Consider the following 25,569-nt stretch of genomic DNA (forward strand, 5'->3'; position numbering starts at 1 on the left):
CAGAGATGGAGATATAGCAGAGCTGGAGGAATAGCAGAGATAGTATTGTTGGAGGAATAGCAGAGTTGGAAATATAGCAGAGCTGAAGGAATAGCAGAGATGAACATATGGCAGAGATAGTATTGCTGAAGGTATAGAAGAGCTAAAGGTATACCAGAGCTGGAGGAATAGCTGAGCTGAAGGTATAGCAGAGCTGGAGGAATATTAGAGATGAAGATATAGCAGAGCTGAAGGAATACCAGAGCTGAAGGAATACCAGAGCTGGAGGAATAGCAGAACTGGTGAAACTAGACAGACCTCATATTGTACACAGAATACAATAAGTGCCACCCTTTTCTTACCGGTTTGATCTCCAGCTTGTAGTGCAGCACCGCATCCACGGCGCCGGGCTCTTTCTGGGTCCATTGAATGAGATAGGAGTAATTCTTGGACTGTTTGTTGCTCTCGATGAGGTTGAGGGTGTCATAGTAAAACTCGGGGTTGTAAGCCTTACCTGGACGATGATGAAATGATGAATTATAACAGGAAAAAGAAAATCCAAAACGTGACCTCCAGAGTATCGGGGGCCCCTTTAAGGTTTATGCCTTAACACTTAGTGACAATATACAATCAGAGGTGAACTAAAGGCTCCTGGGCCCTGGTGAATGAGCTCAGCTTGGACCCCCCCAATTGCACCCGCACACCCTAATAATTATCTATAAGACGCCAGAACTATCGGGTCACATCATTCAGTCATATAATACTCCACTACAGTCACTTCTGGCACTGCAAGGGTTAATGTCTACATGCCCGGTGGTCGAGCGCAGCAGATTGTCATTATTCTTCATGGCCTGTTGCAGTGAAAGAGTTAATGTCGCCTTAAATGGTGGTCTGGGGCAATGAAGGGGTTATTTTCACAGAACCTGGTGGCCGGGGCCAGTAGAGGGGTAAATGTCAGATACATTGTGGTCTGGGACACTGAGGTATAATGTAAGAATCCCTGGTGACCTAGGGCATTGTAGGGGTTGATGTCAGTCTACTTGGTGATCTAGGACAGTGAGGGGGTTAATGCTACATCCCGGAGGTCAGGGTCGATCCCTTCTCTAGTCTGTGTCCTATAGGATACAGAGAGGCGTACAGCTGTGCACTGCCACACCGTTATCTCTAGGATCAGGCAGAGCGATGTAGGTGCGCTCTACCCGATCACTGTATGTGGTGAGGAAAGTCTCCCCAGACTTAGGGGCCCCGACACAAGTGCATCCTCCAAATCACCTATGATGTGGCCACTCACCAGTCACCTGAAAGACACAGGAGTCGGAGCCCACGTCGTTGGAGATGGTGCACTCGTAGGTGCCGCTTGTCTCCCGGCTGGTGCTGTTGATCTTGTACTCAGAATATTCCTGCTGCTCTATGGGGGGGACGCTCAGAAGATTCCGATTAAACCTCCAAACCGCAGTCGCCACCTTCACCGGACTCCCTTTCAACATGTTACACCTCAAGGTGATGCTGCGCTTCATCGGCAACCGGATGTCCTGGAATTTAGGCTCCACGACCGGGGCAACTGCCAAAAGACACAAGATGGATTGTAAGATGAGGAGGAGATACTGGAGACTGGGCTAATCATCTATTACTACTGACAACCAGCCTGTATATACTGTATCATGTCTGAGAGGTTGTCACAGCCCCGCCCCCTGTTACTGACATCACTGATATAATATATGCAAATGATGAACAAAATCTTCACCAGGTCAAAGGAAGAGACTGCACGGGATAAGACAATCACATCTCCTTTTGCTAGATGCAGCGCCACCTCTGTTTGTGTCTGGTATTGCCATGTTGTTCTGACCCTCCAGGTCCCCGATATCATGCACCGCCAGCTCCACTACCGCAGATGACTGACAAGCTGTGGCGGTTTAGCATTAGAGCTGCGGTACGCTATTATGGTTCCACTATGATATACAGTATTAATAGTAGGATGTCTCGGAGGGGATGTGAAGATGATCAGACCCTCCGGCCAGATTCTTGCCCCCCCTTCCTTCCCGGGCTCCTTCATCTCACCCAGCAGTGTGTACAGCCGGAGCACAGGGGTCTCCATTACTCATGTCTGTAGTGCAGTGTGAACTGTGATATAAACCCCCCGCCGGAGGCCGCACTATTAAAGGCATCCATTATGTGACATCAGGCCGGCCGCACTCTCGCCGCTTTCCTCCAGCTTGTTATTAGACCAATAAAACGTGTTTTCTGCTATTCTGATGGTTGGAGGAGAAATCCCAATATCAGCAGTCCTGACACCGGTTATTTACCGGGCACTGGCGTGCGGCCACGGGGGGGGGGGGGGGTACGAAATGCCTGCGCTGCTAAAAACAAGTACAAGACAATTTTCTTTCAGCTTTGTTTAGGATTTACTCTTTACCTGACATTCTGCCATGACAAGAGCACTGAGAACAACATGGTGGACAATGGAGATGACAGATTACAATTGGCGACCAATGACATCCCAGATGTGTTCAATGGGTGACAAGTCCAGAGACAGCGCCAGTCATGGGAATACGTTAAGGCTATGCCGGCTGCCCATAATAACATGAGGAACATGGCATGGTGATGTCCTGTTGAAAAATGTCTCCTGGGACTCTTTGGAGACCTGGCCGCACCACTGGTCACGTGACCAATTCAACGTAACGCTGAGCTGTTAGTGAACCTGATATGAAGACTAGAGGAGTCCAGACACCGTATATTATATCATCCCACACCATAATCCCAGAAGTAGAACTGGTGTGGGATGTTTCCTTGTGAATGACTCGTCATGGTGTTCTCCATGTGGTCTCCAAATCAATCTTCGACTGTCATTGTGTTCAGGACAAAAGTAGGGTTAATCGCTAAAAAGGATAGACCTCCATCCCAGGACTATTCACTGTAGAGGATAGACCTCCATTCTAGGACTCCTCACTATAGAGGATAGATCTCCATTCCAGGACTCCTCACTATAGAGGATAGACCTCCATTCTAGGACTCCTCACTATAGAGGATAGACCTCCATCCCAGGACTCCTCACTATAGAGGATAGACCTCCATCCCAGGACTCCTCACTGTAGAGGATAGACCTCCATCCCAGGACTCCTCACTGTAGAGGATAGACCTCCATCCCAGGACTCCTCACTGTAGAGGATAGACCTCCATTCCAGGACTCCTCACTGTAGAGGATAGACCTCCATCCCAGGACTCCTCACTGTAGAGGATAGACCTCCATTCTAGGACTCCTCACTATAGAGGATAGATCTCCATTCCAGGACTCCTCACTATAGAGGATAGACCTCCATCCCAGGACTCCTCACTGTAGAGGATAGACCTCCATTCCAGGACTCCTCACTGTAGAGCAGGGGTGCCCAATACAGTCGATCGCGATCTACCGGTCGATCGCAAAGGAAGTATGGGTCGATCGCAGACATCCTCACTATTAAACTGCTCCCTGCTCTCTGTGTTTGCCAGGCAGCGCCGCACCTCTTTTTACTTTTTTTTAACTTTTTTTTTTCTTTGAACCAGCGCAGGAGAGCTGCCGTTCTCCCTGCGCTGGTTCAGACGTCTACGTATCAGAGTAGGTGGCATCATTGCGCCGCCTATGCTGATACGTAGATGTCTGACTGCCAAGAGAAGAGGATCGCGGGGGCAGCAGCGAGATCGGTAAGTATAAGCAGGCTTGGGGCCTATATGGTAATATCCCAGACCACGTGATGTCTGGGCATTACCATATAGGCCTGAAGCCTGCTAGGATTAAAGAGGACCTTTCATGGGTTTGGGCACATGCAGTTTTATATACCGCTGGAAAGCTGACAGCGCACTGTCTGCTTTTACAATCTGTGCCCCAGGTCAATCGGGGGGGGGGGGGGGGCGTCTTTCGATCATCAGCAGCAGAGAGGCTAGGACCTATCTTGTCAGCTCGGCAGTGGGTAGTAGATCATTTTGACTTGGTCATTTTATAAGTAGCTTGCATGCTGAAAAAGTGTAGAGGATAGACCTCCATTCCAGGACCCATCACTGTAGAGGATAGACCTCCATTCCAGGACCCATCACTATAGTGGATAGACCTCCATTCCAGGTTTTGTCACTATAGAAGTTAGACCTCCATTCCAGGACTCCTCACTATAGAGGATATTCCTCCATTCCAGGACTCCTCATTACAGATTATCTTTAGTGATAAATCAAATATGATTTTTTTCCAAATTCAAGACATAGGTGTTTTTTTACTGCTACACAAAATGAACTGTACATAGTACCTAGGGTTCGATCGAACCCCGGTGAAGAACCACTGCTGTAGAGGATAGACTTCCATTCCAGGACTCCTCACTATAGAGGATAGACCTCCATCCCAGGACTCCTCACTATAGAGGATAGACCTCCATTCTAGGACTTCTCATTATAGAGGATAGACCTCCATTCTAGGACTTCTCATTATAGAGGATAGACCTCCATTCTAGGACTCCATACTAAAGAAGATAGACCTCCATTCCAGGACTCCTCGCTGTAGAGGATAGACCTCCATTCCAGGACTCCTCACTATAGAGGATAGACCTCCATTCTAGGACTCCATACTGAAGATGATAGACCTCCATTCCAAGACTCCTCACTGTAGGGGGATAGACCTCTATTCCAGGACTCCTCATTATAGAGGATAGACCTCCATTCAAGGACTCATCAATATAGAGGATAGACCTCCATTCCAGGACTCCACAATGTAGAGGATAGACCTCCATTCCAGGACTCCTCACTGTAGAAGATAGACCTCCATTCCAGGACTCCTCATTATAGAGGATAGACCTCCATTCTAGGACTCATCAATATAGAGTATAGACCTCCATTCCAGGACTTCACTCTGAAGAGGATAGACCTCCATCCCAGGACCCATCACTGTAGAGGATAGACCTCCATTCCAGGACTCCACACTGTAGAGCAGTGGTCCTCAAACTTTTTAAACAGTGGGCCGGAGGCAGAGCAGGTCGCACAGACATCGGGAGCGGTGCCCTCCAATAGGTAAAGTGAAGTGCGCTTCATGGCCTGGCCCGAGCTCCCCAGGAGCTTTATTATAAATGAACGCCTACCGGTGGTGTCCGCGGAGCCAGACAGAAGTGCTTGGCGGGCCGCATGTGGCCCACGGGCCGCAGTTTGAGAACCCCTGCTGTAGAGGATAGACCTCCATTCCATTACCCATCACTGTAGAGGATAGACCTCCATTCCAGGACTCCACACTGTAGATGGTAGACCTCCATCCAGAACTCCTCATTATAGAGGATAGACCTCCATTCCAGAACCCATCACTGTAGAGGATAGACCTCCATTCCAGGACTCCACACTGTAGATGGTAGACCTCCATCCAGAACTCCTCATTATAGAGGATAGACCTCCATTCTAGGAGTCCATACTGAAGAGGATAGACCTCCATTCCAGGACTCCTCATTATAGCGGATAGACCTCCATTCCAGGACTCCTCACTGTAGAAGATAGACCTCTATTCCAGGACTCCTCATTATAGAGCACAGACCTCCATTGTAGGACTCCATATTGAAGAGGATAGACCTCCATTCCAGGACTCCTCTTTATAGAGGATAGACCTCCATTCCAGGACTCCTCTTTATAGAGGATAGACCTCCATTCCAGGACTCCTCACAGTAGGGGATAGACCTCGATTCCAAGACTCTTCTTTATAGAGGATAGACCTCCATTCCAGGATCATAACCGAAGAGGATAGACCTCCATTCCAGGACTCCACACTGTAGATGGTAGACCTCCATCCAGAACTCCTCATTATAGAGGATAGACCTCCATTCTAGGAGTCCATACTGAAGAGGATAGACCTCCATTCCAGGACTCCTCATTATAGAGGATAGACCTCCATTCCAGGACTCCTCACTGTAGAAGATAGACCTCTATTCCAGGACTCCTCATTATAGAGGACAGACCTCCATTGTAGGACTCCATATTGAAGAGGATAGACCTCCATTCCAGGACTCCTCTTTATAGAGGATAGACCTCGATTCCAGGACTCCTTACAGTAGGGGATAGACCTCGATTCCAAGACTCTTCTTTATAGAGGATAGACCTCCATTCCAGGATCATAACCGAAGAGGATAGACCTCCATCTCAGGACTCAGACCTTCACCTCCTGCTGTCGTTCCAGTCCATCCTTGTTCTCACCACCACCAGGACACACAACATTGACCAGTGCTGACATCTCTGCCTAGGCATGTAGTGATCTGCCGCAGTGATAAACCAACGTCTCTCAGTATGAGTTTCTTTCCCTCTCAGTGTGTGAAAAGTGGTGATAACCAGCACGGCCACGACCAGCAGACCTCGCACAATCATCACACAAAACTGGAGACGATTTGTGCGGTTTTACGTGGCTAATAACTTCCAGTCTGTCCCACATAACACACGTTGGAGTTGGGGCTGGAGAATGGCATCATTTGCAGATCTTATAGTCTCTGGCGACTTCCTCGATGTCCAGAACCTTACATTAATATTTTATATCACTTTATGTATGAAGGAGAAAAAAAAAAAATAGAAAAACCACTCTGTGGCCCCTCCCCCTCTCTGGCCACCGCCGTATTGATCTTGCTATGCTTAGATCCGGGTGATGCGGCGTTATCTAGGCTCTGTACTCCTGATGTGAGAGGCGGTGAGACGAGACGGGACTTTTGTACACATCAGAGGAAAACGAACATCGCAGACGATGAATGGATGGCGGCGGCGGCAGGACGTGGAGATGAGACAGTTATTATCAGAACTTCTCACAACGCACGTACTAGGATTACGTGAGACAAAAACCTCAGCGCCAGAGCCGCAGTAATGAAGAGTCTGAGCCATGGAGAAGTGTCTCTATTAGAGCGGAGCGACGCGGCAAAGGTGAAAGCGGCAAAGGAAGAGATTCCATAATGGATTCAGGACACAGTGACCTGAGGTCAAGGAGCATTCAGTATATTACAGTGTCATAAGGGTTAATAGGTGGCGTCTGCCAGCAGGCAATGGGGCAAATTTACTAAGGCCCGGTTCACATCTGCATTCAGGTTTGCGTTTGGAGAGACCGCTTGGCGACCCTCTGAACGGGACCTGGGAAACCCGCAGACCCCATAGATTATAATGGGGTCCGTGTGGTTTCCGTACGAAAAAGGGGGAGAGAACAGCGCTGCTTGCTGGACTTCTCTCTCCGCATCCACCTAAATTCACACAATATGGCGGGAAAGGCGCGGATCACGGTTTGTACTGCACATTTGGCTAAAAAATGAGCCTTACGCCAATGGTGTGTCTCAGTATCCCCCCTGACATGGAGGGAACGACGACTCCACCTGCTACTTTATAGTGTGTATTACGGTTTACATGGCGCCAGCATATGCCATAGCGATGTACAGAGCCTGGCACCAGTACCCTCAGCCCCTCCCCCACTGAGCTCGCTATCCGCATTCATTCTCCTATCCTACACTTCATTTCCATTATTTTATTATATTTTATTTTAATTTATTTGTTGTATTTTACTATTTCACATCCTTTATTATTCTTCTGTAAAAAATTTTTATTTCTATTATTGTTTTTTTTTTTTTTTATAATATTTTGCTTTACTTCATTCTACACTGAGGAGGAGGAGGGTAATAATATCCCATCCACTACAGCTTCATATCTCCCATCATGTTATAGACAATCCTCTTGGCTATCTCATACATAAAAGTGACTAGTAACTATTTCGCATATGATCAGTTCTGCAGATTCTTCTCATTGTTCTTTTTTTGCTCCGAAAAATCTAAATTTTACTTTTTATTGTTCTGTAAATCCATCTTTGGCTTTCACCACGGCCTTTATCCTTCTGGGCTCTCAATCAGATTCCAGCAGGTCTCCACCATAATCTGACCTCAGGTCTCTTCTACATGTTCCCACTGTTGGTGTATACTGGTCGCCACTTGGGTATGAATACGGCTTTATCTTCAGCTCTACCCACAAGTGTTGGATTGGATTGGGGTCTGGGGTGGGGGGGGGATGGACAGTCCAGCCCCCCCACTTCATTGTCATTGAACCATTCATTACTTTGCTAATCTCGGCGTAAGCTTCTGGTCTTCTTCATTCCCATAGTACTCGAGTATACAAAGTAACTGGTCTTGTAGGATACTCACATATAGCTCAGCACTGAGACCACCATCCATCCTGCTCAAGTATCCAACACCTTTGGCTGTGACACATCGCCCGCCACATCCTCAGGCTTCCTACACCAAACCTGACACTTCCTTCAGTTTCTCGATCCGTTAACCCCTTCTTCTCTTGATCTTGCAGTCCCATCTGCACCCACCAGAGCCCGGTCTATTGACTTTAATCTCATCGCTCCATATCCCCCGTTTCCAGTCGAGGCTTCGTTACCTTTTTTCCAGTCTTGTATAACATGTGTCGCTGTTGTCTGGACGTCTGTAATCTCTCTATTATGAAGCTCACGGCCTCCTCCACTGCTAGATAGACTGATAGACCTTGTGACGAGTTGTTCACTCCGATATTTTGCCTGGACTTCGTCCTCTTGGCTTATGATTAGATGGCCGGACTTCATAGAGTTTTCTTCCATCTGTCATGGCTGTCACATGATGCGGTTTTGCAAGGTCCTTGTCCCAGAGTTCGCTATTGATGAGCTGGATGAGGCTGCTTCTCTCTTTTTGGGAAATCTTCTTCATGGCTGATTATTATTGTCACAGTTATTGTTAGAATTGAACATATTATAATTATTCTTATTATTCTTATTATATAGTATTACTATTATTATTACTAATATTATTTATATTACTATTATTATTACAGTTATTATTATTATTGAACATGTTATTTATTATTTATATTATTATTTTGTTTATTACTATTATTATTTATTAGTGTATTATTATTATTATTATTATTATTATTATATTTTATTGCCATTATTACAGTTATTGTTATATTGAACTCATTATTATTATTATTATATTTATATTATTATTATTATTATATTATTATTATTGCAGATATTGCTATTAGTAAATATTACCATTAGTATTACTATTTATATTATTCTTACTATTATTATTTATGTTATTATTACTATTATGTATATTACTATTATATTATTATTGATACCATTATATATTATTACTATTATTTTTATATTATTATATTATTACAGTTATTGTTATTATTGAACATGTGATTTATTTATTATTATTATTACTATAGTTATTGCTATTAGTAAATGTTATTTTTTATTACTATTTATATTATTATTTCCTATCTTATTTTTCTACTTGAGCTGCAGTATATATTGTATATACCATATATTACATATTATTCAGGAGTGGTTTTCCATATATATATATATATATATATATATATATATATATATATATATAATATTTGTGTATTTTACAGCATGATGGACTCAGTAGTAATATGGTAATACCCAGTGTCAAAGGGGTTTTACAGCGCTACCCCTGTCTATAGGTTGTGAGAGGTATTACAATTTCTGTGATTGATCTGTAATACTCCTCACAACCTATGTAGAGGGGGGGGGGGCACTGTTGTTTGAAGAAGGTAGCCATGTTTTTCTCATCCTTTAATATATCTGAGAATACTCTTTGGATCCTCCACCATTTTTCGATCGCTTTTTCCGACTTCCCTGCAGTCATTTTACGATGGACATCCCGTGACTCTAAAAATAAAGACAATTTGCTAATGCAAAGCTTTATTCTGATGTCTGACGTCTTTTATATGTGATTCAGCTTTTTGGTCTCGTCCATGAGTAACAGAAAGTGACAACCAGAACTGGCGGCCATTACAGTTCTCATGGGGTCAGATCATGTAGGGCAATGGCATCTTTATGATTATTTCTATCATCTAGAGCGCTGCCTGTGTCAGTCTTCACTGTATTCCCGGCATTGTATTCCGCATTCAGGATACAGCCAGTTCTGAGTTTGTCATTTGCAGAGGATTGTGGGAGGACGGTGTAATCTCAGTAATAATACCGCCTGGCTGTGAACTCTACGGGCTCTTTAATGGCCGCACAATGTGACATCATTACTGCGGTGCTCGCCCTGCTCCTGGCGCTCGGGATAGACCGGAATAATAAAATGATTGGAGAAGACGAAGTAACATCTGCTCTCCGTTACGTCTGCCCTAAAATTCAATTCCCGGCTGGTCTATGCATCACTTTAACCCTCTTTAACCTCCATATGTTGCACATATTCCATAATTCTGCCTTTTATGGCTCCGCTCTGCTGCACACAATGTGCTTTGTATTCATCGAAACGCTACAAGGGCACGGCAGATCTCCTGTGAGATAACGCCACCTCCAGCCCAGCACCCACTGCAGAGCTAAAGGGCCACAGTCGCCCCACGGACCCCACAAAGTAGCCAAATGAGGCCGCTCTGTATGGACAGGACCGGGGCTATTACATGGTTAAAGGGGAACTCCGCTGCTGGCACTGTGTATCCAGTATACAGCCCAGGATAGCCAGGGGGCAACGCTGGGCACAGATCGGTGTTTGACTTGCAACCATTTGACTTGCCTGGGTGACTACCTTTGGGATCCATGTACCTATATGTATTTACTACCATTTCACTCCACATCTAGAGACTTATTGAAGCCCCACCTGGTCGGCCAAGAACATCCCCAGTCATGAACGCCCCTTTAATTCCATTTCACAAGCTTCACCCCATTTGTGGTAGTCACAGGATCTCCCTGCCCCAAAGTGATCAATTAAAGGGATCAACTTGTCTACCAAGAGATTCCAGGAGATCCCAGTCCAGACCCCCTCCCAAATGTCACTCCATTGTGTCTTTCCTTGTTTACTTCCTGCTCAAATCCTCAGTGACAACCTCTCATGACTTACATTACAGTGCCCGACAGGTTGTCATCCATGTTTATTGTCCCCTCTATTTCCCACCCTCTTCTGTTTGTGTGTCAGTCTTCACTGAACCTCTGGTATTCTGTTCATGAGTCAATGACAGAGAGGAGGGCACTAGGTGAGATTGTAACTCTCCTTTGGTATCTTTTGAGGGGTATCCCGCCGCCATTGTACTCACACTGCACATTGAGCTGCACTGCGGCCTCCCTGGATCGTATATTGAAGCCATTATATCTCGCCGTCTGACACTTGTAGGTTCCGCTCATTTCTCGGGTGACGTTTTCCAGCCTGAGTTTTCCGTCCAGAGTCTCCACCATGACTTGGCCATTGCTGAACATGGCCTCCTTGTCCATGCGGCTCCACAGCACCGGGGGCAGCGGCTTCCCCCGCACCTCGCACTGCAGCTCTGCCGTGGAGCCCTCCCGCACCGTGATGACAAGCTGCCCCCGGGGGACACTGATGGATGGAGGGACTACAAGAGAAGAGGCATCAGACATCAGTCATCCCAAAAAACAGCTCCCTGCGCCCTCATCTACTGCCACAGCTCCTCCAGACACCTGACATGTCTTAAAGGAGTCCTCAAGGACTATGTGCATTTATATTACTATATGTATAAGCTGAGCCTTCTCTGCTGTCTGACCTGTCTCTGCAGAGATGTTGATTTCACTGCTGTTCATGGTTTTGGGCAGGTTGGGTAGCGAGACCTCACACAAGTAGGTGCCGTAGTCACTAAAGCGAAGCTCAATGATCTCCAGGCTGCTGGTGACCGGGGGGAGTTCGGGGTCATTCCTGACGATCATGATCCGCTCCGAGGCTTTGATGACCTTCTGGTTCTTGTACCAGGTGTACTGGACCTTGTCCTGGGGCACGGCGTCCGCGTGGCAGGACAGCTTCAGGTCCTGGCCCAGCTGGATGCTCTCGCTCTCCTTGATGACATCTGGGGTGATCTGATACGTGACGTTCCTCATTGCTGTAGGGGCAGAAGATGGAAGAGGGGGCATTAAGTGGGGGAGATAAGAGCAGGACATGTACTCATCATATCAAGACAAAGGGGTACACAGCCGGCTCTCAGCATGGACTGCCAGACTACTGGGGGGACCTGAGGGGTCCTGTATGGTGAATGTATGTGTGGGGGGAGGGCTGATACACATGTACCCTTATAGACAACGGGCTGTGCTGATACATTGTAACAAATAATGAATTTACATCCATAGGAAATGTCAGAGAACGGAAACATCCAATATACTAATACAAGACTAAAGGGACTAGAAAGACTCAGTATATGGGGGGGGGGGGGCCTTTACAGAGGGGTCTACAAGGAAAAGAGCTGTCATTACAGAGGGGGCACTGGGGCAGGGTGGGGAGTTATTACAGAGGGGGCTCTGAGGCAGGGTGAGGGTCATTACAGAGGAGGCTCTGAGGCAGGGTGAGGGTCATTACAGAGGAGGCTCTGAGGCAGGGTGGGGGGTCAATACAGAAGGGGCCCTGAGGCAGGGTGGGGGTCATTACAGAGGAGGCTCTGAGGCAGGGTGGGGGGTCATTACAGAGGGGGCTCCGAGGCAGGGTGAGGGTCATTACAGAGGAGGCTCTGAGGCAGGGTGAGGGTCATTACAGAGGAGGCTCTGAGGCAGGGTGGGGGGTCAATACAGAAGGGGCCCTGAGGCAGGGTGGGGGTCATTACAGAGGAGGCTCTGAGGCAGGGTGGGGGGTCATTACAGAGGGGGCTCCGAGGCAGGGTGGGGATCATTACAGAGGGGGCTCTGAGGCAGGGTGGGGAGTCATTACAGAGGGGGCTCTGAGGCAGGGTGGGGGGTCATTACAGAGGGGGCTCCGAGGCAGGGTGGGGAGTCATTACAGAGGGGGCTCTGAGGCAGGGTGGGGGTCATTACAGAGGGGGCCCTGAGGCAGGGTGGGGGTCATTACAGAGGGGGCCCTGAGGCAGGGTGGGGAGTCATTACAGAGGGGGCTCTGAGGCAGGGTGGGGAGTCATTACAGAGGGGGCTCTGAGGCAGGGTGGGGGTCATTACAGAGGAGGCTCCGAGGCAGGGTGGGGGGTCAATACAGAAGGGGCCCTGAGGCAGGGTGGGGGTCATTACAGAGGAGGCTCTGAGGCAGGGTGGGGAGTCATTACAGAGGGGGCTCTGAGGCAGGCTGGGGAGTCATTATAGAGGGGGCTCTGAGGCAGGGTGGGGGGTCATTATAGAGGGGGCTCTGAGGCAGGGTGGGGGGTCATTATAGAGGGGGCTCTGAGGCAGGCTGGGGAGTCATTATAGAGGGGGCTCTGAGGCAGGCTGGGGAGTCATTATAGAGGGGGCTCTGAGGCAGGGTGGGGGGTCATTATAGAGGGGGCTCTGAGGCAGGGTGGGGGGTCATTATAGAGGGGGCTCTGAGGCAGGCTGGGGAGTCATTATAGAGGGGGCTCTGAGGCAGGGTGGGGGGTCATTATAGAGGGGGCTCTGAGGCAGGGTGGGGGGTCATTACAGAGGGGGCTCTGAGGCAGGGTGGGGGGTCATTATAGAGGGGGCTCTGAGGCAGGGTGGGGAGTCATTATAGAGGGGGCTCTGAGGCAGGCTGGGGAGTCATTATAGAGGGGGCTCTGAGGCAGGGTGGGGGGTCATTATAGAGGGGGCTCTGAGGCAGGGTGGGGGGTCATTATAGAGGGGGCTCTGAGGCAGGCTGGGGAGTCATTATAGAGGGGGCTCTGAGGCAGGGTGGGGGGTCATTATAGAGGGGGCTCTGAGGCAGGGTGGGGGGTCATTACAGAGGGGGCTCTGAGGCAGGGTGGGGGGTCATTATAGAGGGGGCTCATCTGTACATTACAAGGAGATCAATGAAAATGATATTTTTATACATGAAAATTTAAATAATTTTATAACCAAACAATAAATATCCTGGGGGGTCACAAACTTTCTCAAACCTATTTATTACATTGGACAAGAGTATAAAAATACTGTTATTGTGCCCACCCTCATCATCATCACCATCATCATCATCGTCATCGTCACATATCACAGGCAGTTCAGGTTGTAAAGATGAAACAAACATCAAACAAATGAAAAACTTTGATGTCTTTTCTTCACAACAAACATCTTGCGCCTGCAGTCCGCCGAAATTGCCCAATAACAGATTGAGTACGGTTTGCATATGGTCAGTTCATTTCAATGGGTTTTTAAAGCAAACTGTTGGTGTCCGTATGCAGCCTCTCCACCATGAAACTACTTTTTTTTGCATGGACACAAAGTTCTACATGTTCGACATTGTGTCACTGAGAATACAGCCTATGTATATACTAGAGATCAGCGGTGACATCACTGAGAATACAGCCTATCCATATACTAGAGATCAGCGGTGACATCACTGAGAATACAGCCTATCCCTATACTAGAGATCAGCGGTGACATCACTGAGAATACAGCCTATCTATATGCTAGAGATCAGCGGTGACATCACTGAGAATACAGCCTATCCATATACTAGAGATCAGCGGTGACATCACTGAGAATACATCTTATCCCTATACTAGAGATCAGCGGTGACATCACTGAGAATACAGCCTATCTATATGCTAGAGATCAGCGGTGACATCACTGAGAATACAGCCTATGTATATACTAGAGATCAGCGGTGACATCACTGAGAATACAGCCTATCCATATACTAGAGATCAGCGGTGACATCACTGAGAATACAGCCTATGTATATACTAGAGATCAGCGGTGACATCACTGAGAATACAGCCTATCCATATACTAGAGATCAGCGGTGACATCACTGAGAATACAGCCTATCCCTATACTAGAGATCAGCGGTGACATCACTGAGAATACAGCCTATGTATATACTAGAGATCAGCGGTGACATCACTGAGAATACAGCCTATCCCTATACTAGAGATCAGCGGTGACATCACTGAGAATACAGCCTATGTATATACTAGAGAGCAGCAGTGACATCACTGAGAATACATCTTATCCATATACTAGAGATCAGCGGTGACATCACTGAGAATACAGCCTATCCATATACTAGAGATCAGCGGTGACATCACTGAGAATACAGCCTATCCATATACTAGAGATCAGCGGTGACATCACTGAGAATACAGCCTATCCATATACTAGAGATCAGCGGTGACATCACTGAGAATACAGCCTATCCCTATACTAGAGATCATCGGTGACATCACAGAATACAGCCTATCCATATACTAGAGATCAGCGGTGACATCACTGAGAATACAGCCTATCCCTATACTAGAGATCAGCGGTGACATCCCTGAGAATACAGCCTATCTATATGCTAGAGATCAGCGGTGACATCACTGAGAATACAGCCTATCCATATACTAGAGATCAGCGGTGACATCACTGAGAATACAGCCTATCCATATACTAGAGATCAGCGGTGACATCACTGAGAATACAGCCTATGTATATACTAGAGATCAGCGGTGACATCACTGAGAATACAGCCTATCCCTATACTAGAGATCAGCGGTGACATCACTGAGAATACAGCCTATGTATATACTAGAGAGCAGCAGTGACATCACTGAGAATACATCTTATCCATATACTAGAGATCAGCGGTGACATCACTGAGAATACAGCCTATCCATATACTAGAGATCAGCGGTGACATCACTGAGAATACAGCCTATCCATATACTAGAGATCAGCGGTGACATCACTGAGAATACAGCCTATCCATATACTAGAGATCAGCGGTGACATCACTGAGAATACAGCCTATCCCTATACTAGAGATCATCGGTGACATCACAGAATACAGCCTATCCATATACTAGAGATCAGCGGTGACATCACTGAGAATACAGCCTATCCCTATACTAGAGATCAGCGGTGACATCCCTGAGAATACAGCCTATCTATATGCTAGAGATCAGCGGTGACATCACTGAGAATACAGCCTATCCATATACTAGAGATCAGCGGTGACATCACTGAGAATACAGCCTATCCCTATACTAGAGAGCAGCAGTGACATCACTGAGAATACATCTTATCCATATACTAGAGATCAGCGGTGACATCACTGAGAATACAGCCTATCCATATACTAGAGATCAGCGGTGACATCACTGAGAATACAGCCTATCCATATACTAGAGATCAGCGGTGACATCACTGAGAATACAGCCTATCCATATACTAGAGATCAGCGGTGACATCACTGAGAATACAGCCTATCCATATACTAGAGATCAGCGGTGACATCACTGAGAATACAGCCTATCCCTATACTAGAGATCAGCGGTGACATCACAGAATACAGCCTATCCATATATTAGAGATCAGCGGTGACATCATTGTTACAGGACTTACATCTCACTAGCAGGTTGACCGTCTTCTTGGCCGGGTTCCCCACATTGTTGATGGCTGTGCAGTTATAATATCCAGAATCTTCCGTTGTGATGTTCAATATGGTGAGATTTCCCCCTTTACTGATGCTGTTGGGGGGCATAGGATTAGGGGAGTGAGACCAGACGGCTTTGGGTGTGGGGTCGCCTCCTGTAAGTGTGCACTGCATAGTGACGTTATCTCCTGGGTTCACCACTAACGTCTCGTTCACCGACATCTTAAGGGCAGGAGGAGCTGCGGAAGAGAAAAGGAAGAAGGAAGATGAGGACAGAGACAAGAGAAGAGGCCGTGTCAAACTTGATACATTGTCGCATTACAGGATACGTTATACTGCCCCCATGATGTCATGTCCCACTCCTGATGATGTCACCCAATGTCAGTGTCCAGCAGCTCAGGCCATTGTATTGTGGATGGAGATGGGAGATGAACGGTCCTGATCCGATACAGATCATCTCACAGCGTTAAAACTCCTGTATGTTTTTTATCTTTCACTTGGTTCATACTCTAGTCACACCTAAAGCTGCACGCTACATAAGAGCCTGTTATTTACACACAATATACATCCTAGCATGGGAAAAAATGGGAAGATTACTGGTTGAGAGGACCTGGAGGAGCCCGCACATCATAGAGATGGAGCTCAACGCCAATCTGCTGCTTCAAAGGCCAACAGGATAACGTTGAGCATTAAGAGAGATAATCTGACTGCAGTATAAAGCATTAGGGCGGCCTCCAGGGTGTGTGTATATAGGATATGTCAGGGAGGTGGGAAAATATATGGCAAAGAAACAAAACCAAGGGAAAAAGAAAAGGGCAAGTGATGGACTATGTAAGGGGGCCATTAAAAAATGCCCCACGCCGTACAACACCTTGCTTTTATGGATTTTACCCCTGATATTGGTTTGTGGGGTGGAGAAGGCAGTTGTTTATAGCGCCCCCCGAGGAGTATGGGGAAGAAATTATGATAAAATAAGTACTAGTGAAATATGAGGAAGGGGAGTTATAGGGGGCAAATAATAGATGCCAGACATATCTCAAGGCGTAAAGTAAGGGGCACATTCTAAAACACATGACATATACATATAATCCAGCAACATAATAGGCTATATATAACCTGATACTAAAAACAGTAATGATGGGAGGGGTAGGGGGGGGGGGGGCTGAACTTGGGGGAGACTCAACCTCTTTGCAGGTTATTTAGACTTTATACCCTACTCCATAAAACAGACAGTGCAGAAATATACGACAGAGACGGTAACTGGCCATACACAAATATACATTGTTGGCCAAAAGTATTGGCACCCCTGCAATTCTGTCAGATAATACTCATGTTCTTCCAGAAAATGATTGCAAACACAAATTCTTTGGTATTATTATCTTCATTTAATTTGTCTTCAATGGAAAACCACAAAAATAATTGTCAAAAAGCCAAATTGGATATAATTCCACAGCAAACATAAAAAAGGGGGTGGACAAAAGTATTGGCACTGTTTGAAAAATCATGTGATGCTTCTCTAATTTGTGTAATTAACAGCACCTGTTACTTACCTGAGGCACCTAACAGGTGGTGGCAATAACTAAATCACACTTGCAGCCAGTTGAAATGGATTAAAGTTGACTCAACCTCTGTCCTGTGTCCTTGTGTGACCACATTGAGCATGGAGAAAAGAAAGAAGACCAAAGAACTGCCTGAGGACTTGAGAAGCAAAATTGTGAGGAAGCATGAGCAATCTCAAGGCTACAAGTCCATCTCCAAAGACCTGAATGTTCCTGTGTCTACCGTGCGCAGTGTCATCAAGAAGTGTAAAGCCCATGGCACTGTGGCTAACCTCCCTAGATGTGGACGGAAAAGAAAAATTGACGAGAGATTTCAATGCAAGATTGTGCGGATGGTGGATAAAGAACCTCGACTAACATCCAAACAAGTTCAAGCTGCCCTGCAGTCCGAGGGTACAACAGTGTCAACCCGTACTATCCAGCGTCAGCGTCTGAATGAGAAGGGACTGTATGGTAGGAGACCCAGGAAGACCCCACTTCTTACCCAGAGACATAAAAAAGCCAGGCTGGAGTTTGCCAAAACTTACCTGAGAAAGCTAAAAACGTTCTGGAAGAAAGTTCTCTGGTCAGATGAGACAAAAGTAGGAAAAGGCATCAACATAGAGTTTACAGGGGGAAAAGGGGCCTTCAAAGAAAAGAACACGGTCCCTACAGTCAGACATGGCGGAGGTTCCCTGATGTTTTGGGGTTGCTTTGCTGCCTCTGGTACTGGACTGCTTGACCGTGTGCATGGCATTATGAAGTCTGAAGACGACCAACACATTGTGCAGCATAATGTAGGGCCCAGTGTGAGAAAGCTGGGTCTCCCTCAGAGGTCAGGGCTCTTCCAGCAGGACAATGACCCAAAACACACTTCAGGTCAGCACTAGAAAATGGTGGTGAGAGAAAGTACTGGAGACTTGTAAAGTGGCAGCAATGAGTCCAGCCCTGAATCCCATAGAACACCTGTGGAGAGATCTCTTGGTGGCAGTTTGGAGAAGGCCCCTTCACATCTCAGGGGGGACCTGGAGCAGTTTGCCAAAGAAGAATGGTCTAAGATTCCAGCAGAGCCTTTTAAGAAACTCATTGATGGTTACCGGAAGCGGTTGTGCACAGTTATTGTGTCTAAAGGTTGTGCTACCAAGTATTAGGCTGAGGGTGCCAATACTTTTGTCCGGCTCATTTTTGGAATTTTGTGTAAAATGATCAATGATTTGACTTTTTTTTTCATTCTCTTTTGTGTTTTTTTTTCATTGCAAGCAAAATAAATGAAGATATTACCAAAGAGTTTGTGCTTGCAATCATTTTCTGGAAAAACACGAGTATTATCTGACAGAATTGCAGGGGTGCCAATACTTTTGGCCAACACTGTAATAAAAAATACTATAATACTTCTCTTATGTAAAAGAATACAACAATTATAATGCTACTTCCTATGTACAAGAATATAACTACTATAATACTGCCCCCTATGTACAAGAATATAACTACTATAATACTGCTCCTATGTACAAGAATATAACTACTATAATACTGCTCCTATTTACAAGAATATAACTACTATAATACTGCTCCTATTTACAAGAATATAACTACTATAATACTGCTCTTATGTACAAGAATATAACTACTATAATACTACCTCCTATGTATAACAATATAACTACTATAATACTGCTCCTATGTACAAGAATATAACTACTATAATACTGCACCTATGTATAACAATATAACTACTATAATACTACTCCTATGTACAAGAATATAACTACTATAATACTGCTTCTATGTACAAGAATATAACTACTATAATACTGCTCCTATGTACAAGAATATAACTACTATAATACTGCTCCTATGTACAAGAATATAACTACTATAATACTGCTCCTATGTACAAGAATATAACTACTATAATACTGCTTCTATGTACAAGAATATAACTACTATAATACTGCTTCTATGTACAAGAATATAACTACTATAATACTACTCCTATGTACAAGAATATAACTACTATAATACTGCTCCTATGTACAAGAATATAACTACTATAATACTGCTCCTATGTACAAGAATATAACTACTATAATACTGCTCCTATGTACAAGAATATAACTACTATAATACTGCTCCTATGTACAAGAATATAACTACTATAATACTACTCCTATGTACAAGAATATAACTACTATACTACTACCTCCTATGTACAAGAATATAACTACTATAATACTACTCCTATGTACAAGAATATAACTACTATAATACTACCTCCTATGTACAAGAATATAACTACTATAATACTACTCCTATGTACAAGAATATAACTACTATAATACTACTCCTATGTACAAGAATATAACTACTATACTACTACCTCCTATGTACAAGAATATAACTACTATAATACTACTCCTATGTACAAGAATATAACTACTATAATACTACCTCCTATGTACAAGAATATAACTACTATAATACTACTCCTATGTACAAGAATATAACTACTATAATACTACTCCTATGTACAAGAATATAACTACTATACTACTACCTCCTATGTACAAGAATATAACTACTATACTACTACCTCCTATGTACAAGAATATAACTACTATAATACTACTCCTATGTACAAGAATATAACTACTATAATACTACCTCCTATGTACAAGAATATAACTACTATACTACTACCTCCTATGTACAAGAATATAACTACTATAATACTACTCCTATGTACAAGAATATAACTACTATACTACTACCTCCTATGTACAAGAATATAACTACTATACTACTACCTCCTATGTACAAGAATATAACTACTATAATACTACTCCTATGTACAAGAATATAACTACTATAATACTACCTCCTATGTACAAGAATATAACTACTATAATACTGCTCCTATGTACAAGAATATAACTACTATAATACTACTCCTATGTATAAGAATATAACTACTATAATACTGCTCCTATGTACAAGAATATAACTACTATAATACTGCTCCTATGTACAAGAATATAACTACTATAATACTACTCCTATGTATAAGAATATAACTACTATAATACTACTCCTATGTACAAGAATATAACTACTATAATACTGCCCCCTATGTATAAGAATATAACTCCTATAATGCTACCTCCTACAGACAGGGATACAGAATAATGAGTGTTCCTGGTTCTCTGCGGTATTATTTTATATTGGGTAGAGGGGATATTCAGTTCTGCTGCAGTCAGATGAGTTAAGAAGATGAATGCTCTGGATCGGGGCTGCTGTTCTGGATCTCTCCGGCTTTGGCTCTGGCATCCTGCTACGATTATTTTGTGAGTTTTTGGTTTAGAGGCATTAGCAGAGTGTTCACATTTGTGTTACTTCCAGTCATGCAGAACGCGGCGCTGCCCTCTGGGGGTCGTATCGAAGCTTCAATTAAAAGACGAATCCGTAGTTTTAATTTGGTGTTTGCAGAACATATGACACAGACGGAGTGAGAGTCATCCATCATTGTAGAGAACATCACCCTCAGCTGGGAGCTGCGGTGCTGTATTTGTGCTCTGCATGCAGAACATCTCGCTCATGTGATGGCGGTATAAGTGTCTGTTACCCGGTCTTGGCCGCCTCGGATGGAGCGGCAGCTCTGGAGGATCATTACATGGGATTTGGATAGTAAAAGTTGGAGTGGTGCACATGGTGTCCCCACTGACCCAGACCTGCTGTTCGCACGAGCTGCGCTGGAGGGCGAACAGGTGTTGTGTAATAACTTGGAGCACAGGTAGTGCAGTATTATAGCATTAACCCCTCAGAGTCCGGGGGACAGCGCACAATGGTCACAGAGATGGATACATCGATGCTGTTGGATACAGATCACACATCTTCACCCTCTTCATGTTTTGGCCTTTTATGCTATCTTGGAAATAGATCTGAGATGAATCAACCAGATGGGCCCCGTATCCAAGGGCCCCAGAGCAGCTGCATGGCCGGACTCTGTGCTATGGCCGCCCCTGGAGGTTATATATAGTGATCAAAGGTAACCATGAGATGGCCTCAAGTCAGACCCAAAATAAGTGCATCTCCTATCTATCTATCTATCTATCTATCTATCTATCTATCTATCTATCTATCTCATATCTATCTATCTATCTATCTATCTATCTATCTATCTATCTCATATCTATCTCCTATCTATCTATCTATCTATCTATTAAATATCTATTTATTTATCTGTCATCTCATATCTATCTATTTATCTATCTGTCTATCTATCTATTACATATCTATCTATCTATCTATCTATCTATCTATCTATCTATCTATCTGTCTGTCTATCTATCTCATATCTATCTATCATCTCATATCTATCTCCTATCTATCTATCTATCTATCTATCTATCTATCTATCTATCTATCTATCTATCTATCTCCTATCTATCTATCTATCTTCTATCTATCTATCTATCTATCTATCTATCTATCTATCTCATATCTATCTATCTATCTATCTATCTATCTCATATCTATCTCCTATCTATCTATCTATCTATCTATCTATCTATCTATCTATCTATCTATTAAATATCTATTTATTTATCTATCATCTCATATCTATCTATTTATCTATCTATCTGTCTATCTATCTATTACATATCTATCTATCTATCTATCTATCTATCTATCTATCTATCTGTCTATCTAATATCTATCTATCTATCTATCTATCTATCTATCTATCTAATATCTATCTATCTATCTATCTATCTATCTATCTATCTAATATCTATCATCTCATATCTATCTATCTATCTATCTATCTATCTATCTATCTATCTATCTATCTCCTATCTATCTATCTATCTATCTATCTCCTATCTATCTATCTATCTATCTATCTATCTATCTATCTCCTATCTATCTATCTATCTATCTATCTATCTCCTATCTATCTATCTATCTATCTATCTATCTATCTATCTATCTCCTATCTATCTATCTATCTATCTATCTATCTATCTATCTCCTATCTATCTATCTATCTATCTATCTATCTATCTATCTATCTCCTATCTATCTATCTATCTATCTATCTCCTATCTATCTATCTATCTATCTATCTATCTATCTATCTATCTATCTATCTATCTATCTCCTATCTATCTATCTATCTATCTATCTATCTATCTCCTATCTATCTATCTATCTATCTATCTATCTATCATACATATTATTTATTACCCCCTCAGTCCTCCCTGTGCTCGGCCCATTGCCCCTCTCACCCCTCTACTACTTGGTGCTGTATATTATGCCGCACGCTCTGACTAATGGCCTCTGTCAGGTGGTAGCGCATTTTCTTCCCTCTCCTTAGTCGCCCGGTTTTGGCCGCTAAGTACAAGTGACAGTTTAATGGGGCCCCGGTAATAGGGCACTTCATTAGCTCCTGCCTCCTACAGATCTCTCAGATTCATCCTCCGGCTGGGGGTGCGGGTGGAGAGGAGATTGATTGAGACACGGATCGACTTCTGCAATGTGCTCCATTCACTTCTCTTCCGCACCTTCCACCTCCCAGGAGGACACAATAAACTGCAATCAATAGGGGGCGCTTATATCAGCGGCGACAAAAGGAAAATCCAACATTCTCCAAAGGAAAAATAAGGAAGAGTTCTTTGTGTTGCTCGGTGGTCCTTGCTGTGGCCTTGGGTATGAATCTGTCTAAGCTCCCCTGCGCAGGGGTGTATAATGGCTCAGCTGTATAGAAATGTGATGTGGGGGTCCATAGACTTCTATAGGGCCCTTCTGCACCATGGAACGTACGGCGGCACTATATTGGCGGCACAGAGCGGGTATAGCTCCATAGTACAGGACTGTATCATCTCCTGCATACAGCTCTGAACTGGCACCGCATCTGCCTGCAGTCTTGAGATTCCTGCCCATAGGTTTTATGTCAGACCGATCTGTGTGTGCGAGATTAGATTGTGAACCCCACAGACTGTAAGGCCGGCCAAATATGTAAGATGTCTTTTAGCGGACAGTTATCTCTCCTGATACGACTGAGCATGCATGTATTCTAATGAGTATAGGGAGTAAACCAGTGTCAGACTCCTCTGCCCCATCAGACTCTACTGCCCTATGCTGACCTCTCTGTCCCCCTCCAGATCCCTATTGTCTCCTCCTACAGACTCCTCTATCACCCTCAAGACTTGTCTGCCCCCCTACAGATCTGTCCTCTTCTTTTCTGCTCTGTCCAAAACCTGTCTCCCTCCAGACCCTCAACCCCTTCCTCGAGACCCTTTTGTCTCCCTGCAGTCTCCTCTGTCGCCTCTCAAGACTCGTCTGCCCCCTACAGATCCCTCTGTCCTTTTAGAGATCCCTCTATACTCATCCAGACTCCTCTGTCCCCCGTCTCCTTTTTCTCTCTCCAAACCCCTGTGTTCCCTCCTACAGATCTCTCTGTCGTCTCTCAAGACTTGTCTGCCCCCCTACAGATCCTTTTGTCTCCCTATAGTCTCCTCTGTCCTCTCTCCAGTCTCCTCTATCCTTTTAAAGAGCCCACTGTCTTCATCCAAACTCTTCTGCCCCCTCATCTTCTTTGTCTTTCTCCAGACCCCTCTGTCCCCTCCTACAGACCTTTCTGTCACCTCTCAAGACTCATCTGTCCCCCTAGTCCTCTGTCCTACCTCCAGTCTCCTCTGTCCTCTCTCCAGTCTCTTCTGTCCTCTCTCCAGTCTCTTCTGTCCTCTCTCCAGTCTCTTCTGTCCTCTCTCCAGTCTCTTCTGTCCTCTCTCCAGTCTCCTCTGTCCTCCCTCCAGTCTCTTCTGTCCTCCCTCCAGACTCCTTTGTCCATAGTCTAGAGTCAGGGACTTCTGTAGAACTAGATCTTTTTGATCATTTAGTGATTGGGCAGAGCACTCATACAGCACTCTGCCTGATCATTGAGAGAACTTTGCACTAGTAATTACTGCACAGTTCTCTCTCCCTGACTAACACTGAAGGACATTAATTTTGTAGTCTGTAATTTTGTATCTGCTCTATATACTGCTCTATATACTGCCCAGTATATACAAGCTCAGATATACACAGAACATCTTCTCTAACCCATCAATACACCTTACTGAAATTCTACAGTATAACAGGTCTTGTTATATTCTTATACTAAGTCTATACAGACACGGACATTCTTATGTTATATGAGATAGACTGTAATACTGATCATGTGAATAATTGACCAAACTATAATAGATCAGATCAAGAGACAAAAACTGTCCAATTATTGCAAATGAATGAAATTACAAAATAGGATTTTACTTCAGAAAGTTAATAATGATAAAGATGACTAATAATGATAGATAGATAGATAGATAGATAGATAGATAGATATGAGATGATAGATAGATAGATAGATAGATAGATAGGACATAGATAGATAGATAGATAGATAGATAGATAGATATGAGATGATAGATATGATAGATAGATAGATAGATATGAGATGATAGATAGATATGATAGATAGATATTAGATAGATAGATAGGACATAGATAGATAGATAGATAGATATGTGATAGATAGATAGATAGATAGATAGATAGATAGATAGATAGATAGATAGATAGATAGGAGATAGATAGATAGATAGATAGAATAACTATGACAGCAAAAAAGATCAATCTTATGAATCTAATAAGACTGACTTGTGCGCTCAGAAGATCCGGAAACTTCTAGATAGATATTTATATTATTATAACATGTAACAATTATCTATAAACAATTAGAA

The 25,569-nt window shown here is 44.1% G+C and overlaps 1 protein-coding gene across 3 annotated transcripts in view; it reads right to left on the minus strand.

Moving 5' to 3' along the window:
- The window catches only part of MDGA1 (MAM domain containing glycosylphosphatidylinositol anchor 1), a 182,521-nt gene that overhangs the window by 38,359 nt on the left and 118,593 nt on the right, over positions 1-25,569 (minus strand). For all 3 annotated transcript variants that reach the window (XR_012715302.1, XM_075267338.1, XM_075267337.1), the window contains 5 exons: positions 16,217-16,486; positions 11,512-11,841; positions 11,050-11,343; positions 1,271-1,540; positions 342-493 (listed from right to left, as the gene is read on the minus strand). Coding sequence is in view for 2 of the 3 variants with exons in the window: in XM_075267338.1 (XP_075123439.1) it covers positions 342-493; positions 1,271-1,540; positions 11,050-11,343; positions 11,512-11,841; positions 16,217-16,486 (1,316 nt within the window). In the remaining variant the exon portion in view is untranslated. The remainder of the gene's footprint in view (positions 1-341; positions 494-1,270; positions 1,541-11,049; positions 11,344-11,511; positions 11,842-16,216; positions 16,487-25,569) is intronic.

The sequence above is a fragment of the Leptodactylus fuscus genome, chromosome 3, assembly GCF_031893055.1.
Source record: "Leptodactylus fuscus isolate aLepFus1 chromosome 3, aLepFus1.hap2, whole genome shotgun sequence".
NCBI classification, from domain to species: Eukaryota; Metazoa; Chordata; class Amphibia; order Anura; family Leptodactylidae; genus Leptodactylus; species Leptodactylus fuscus.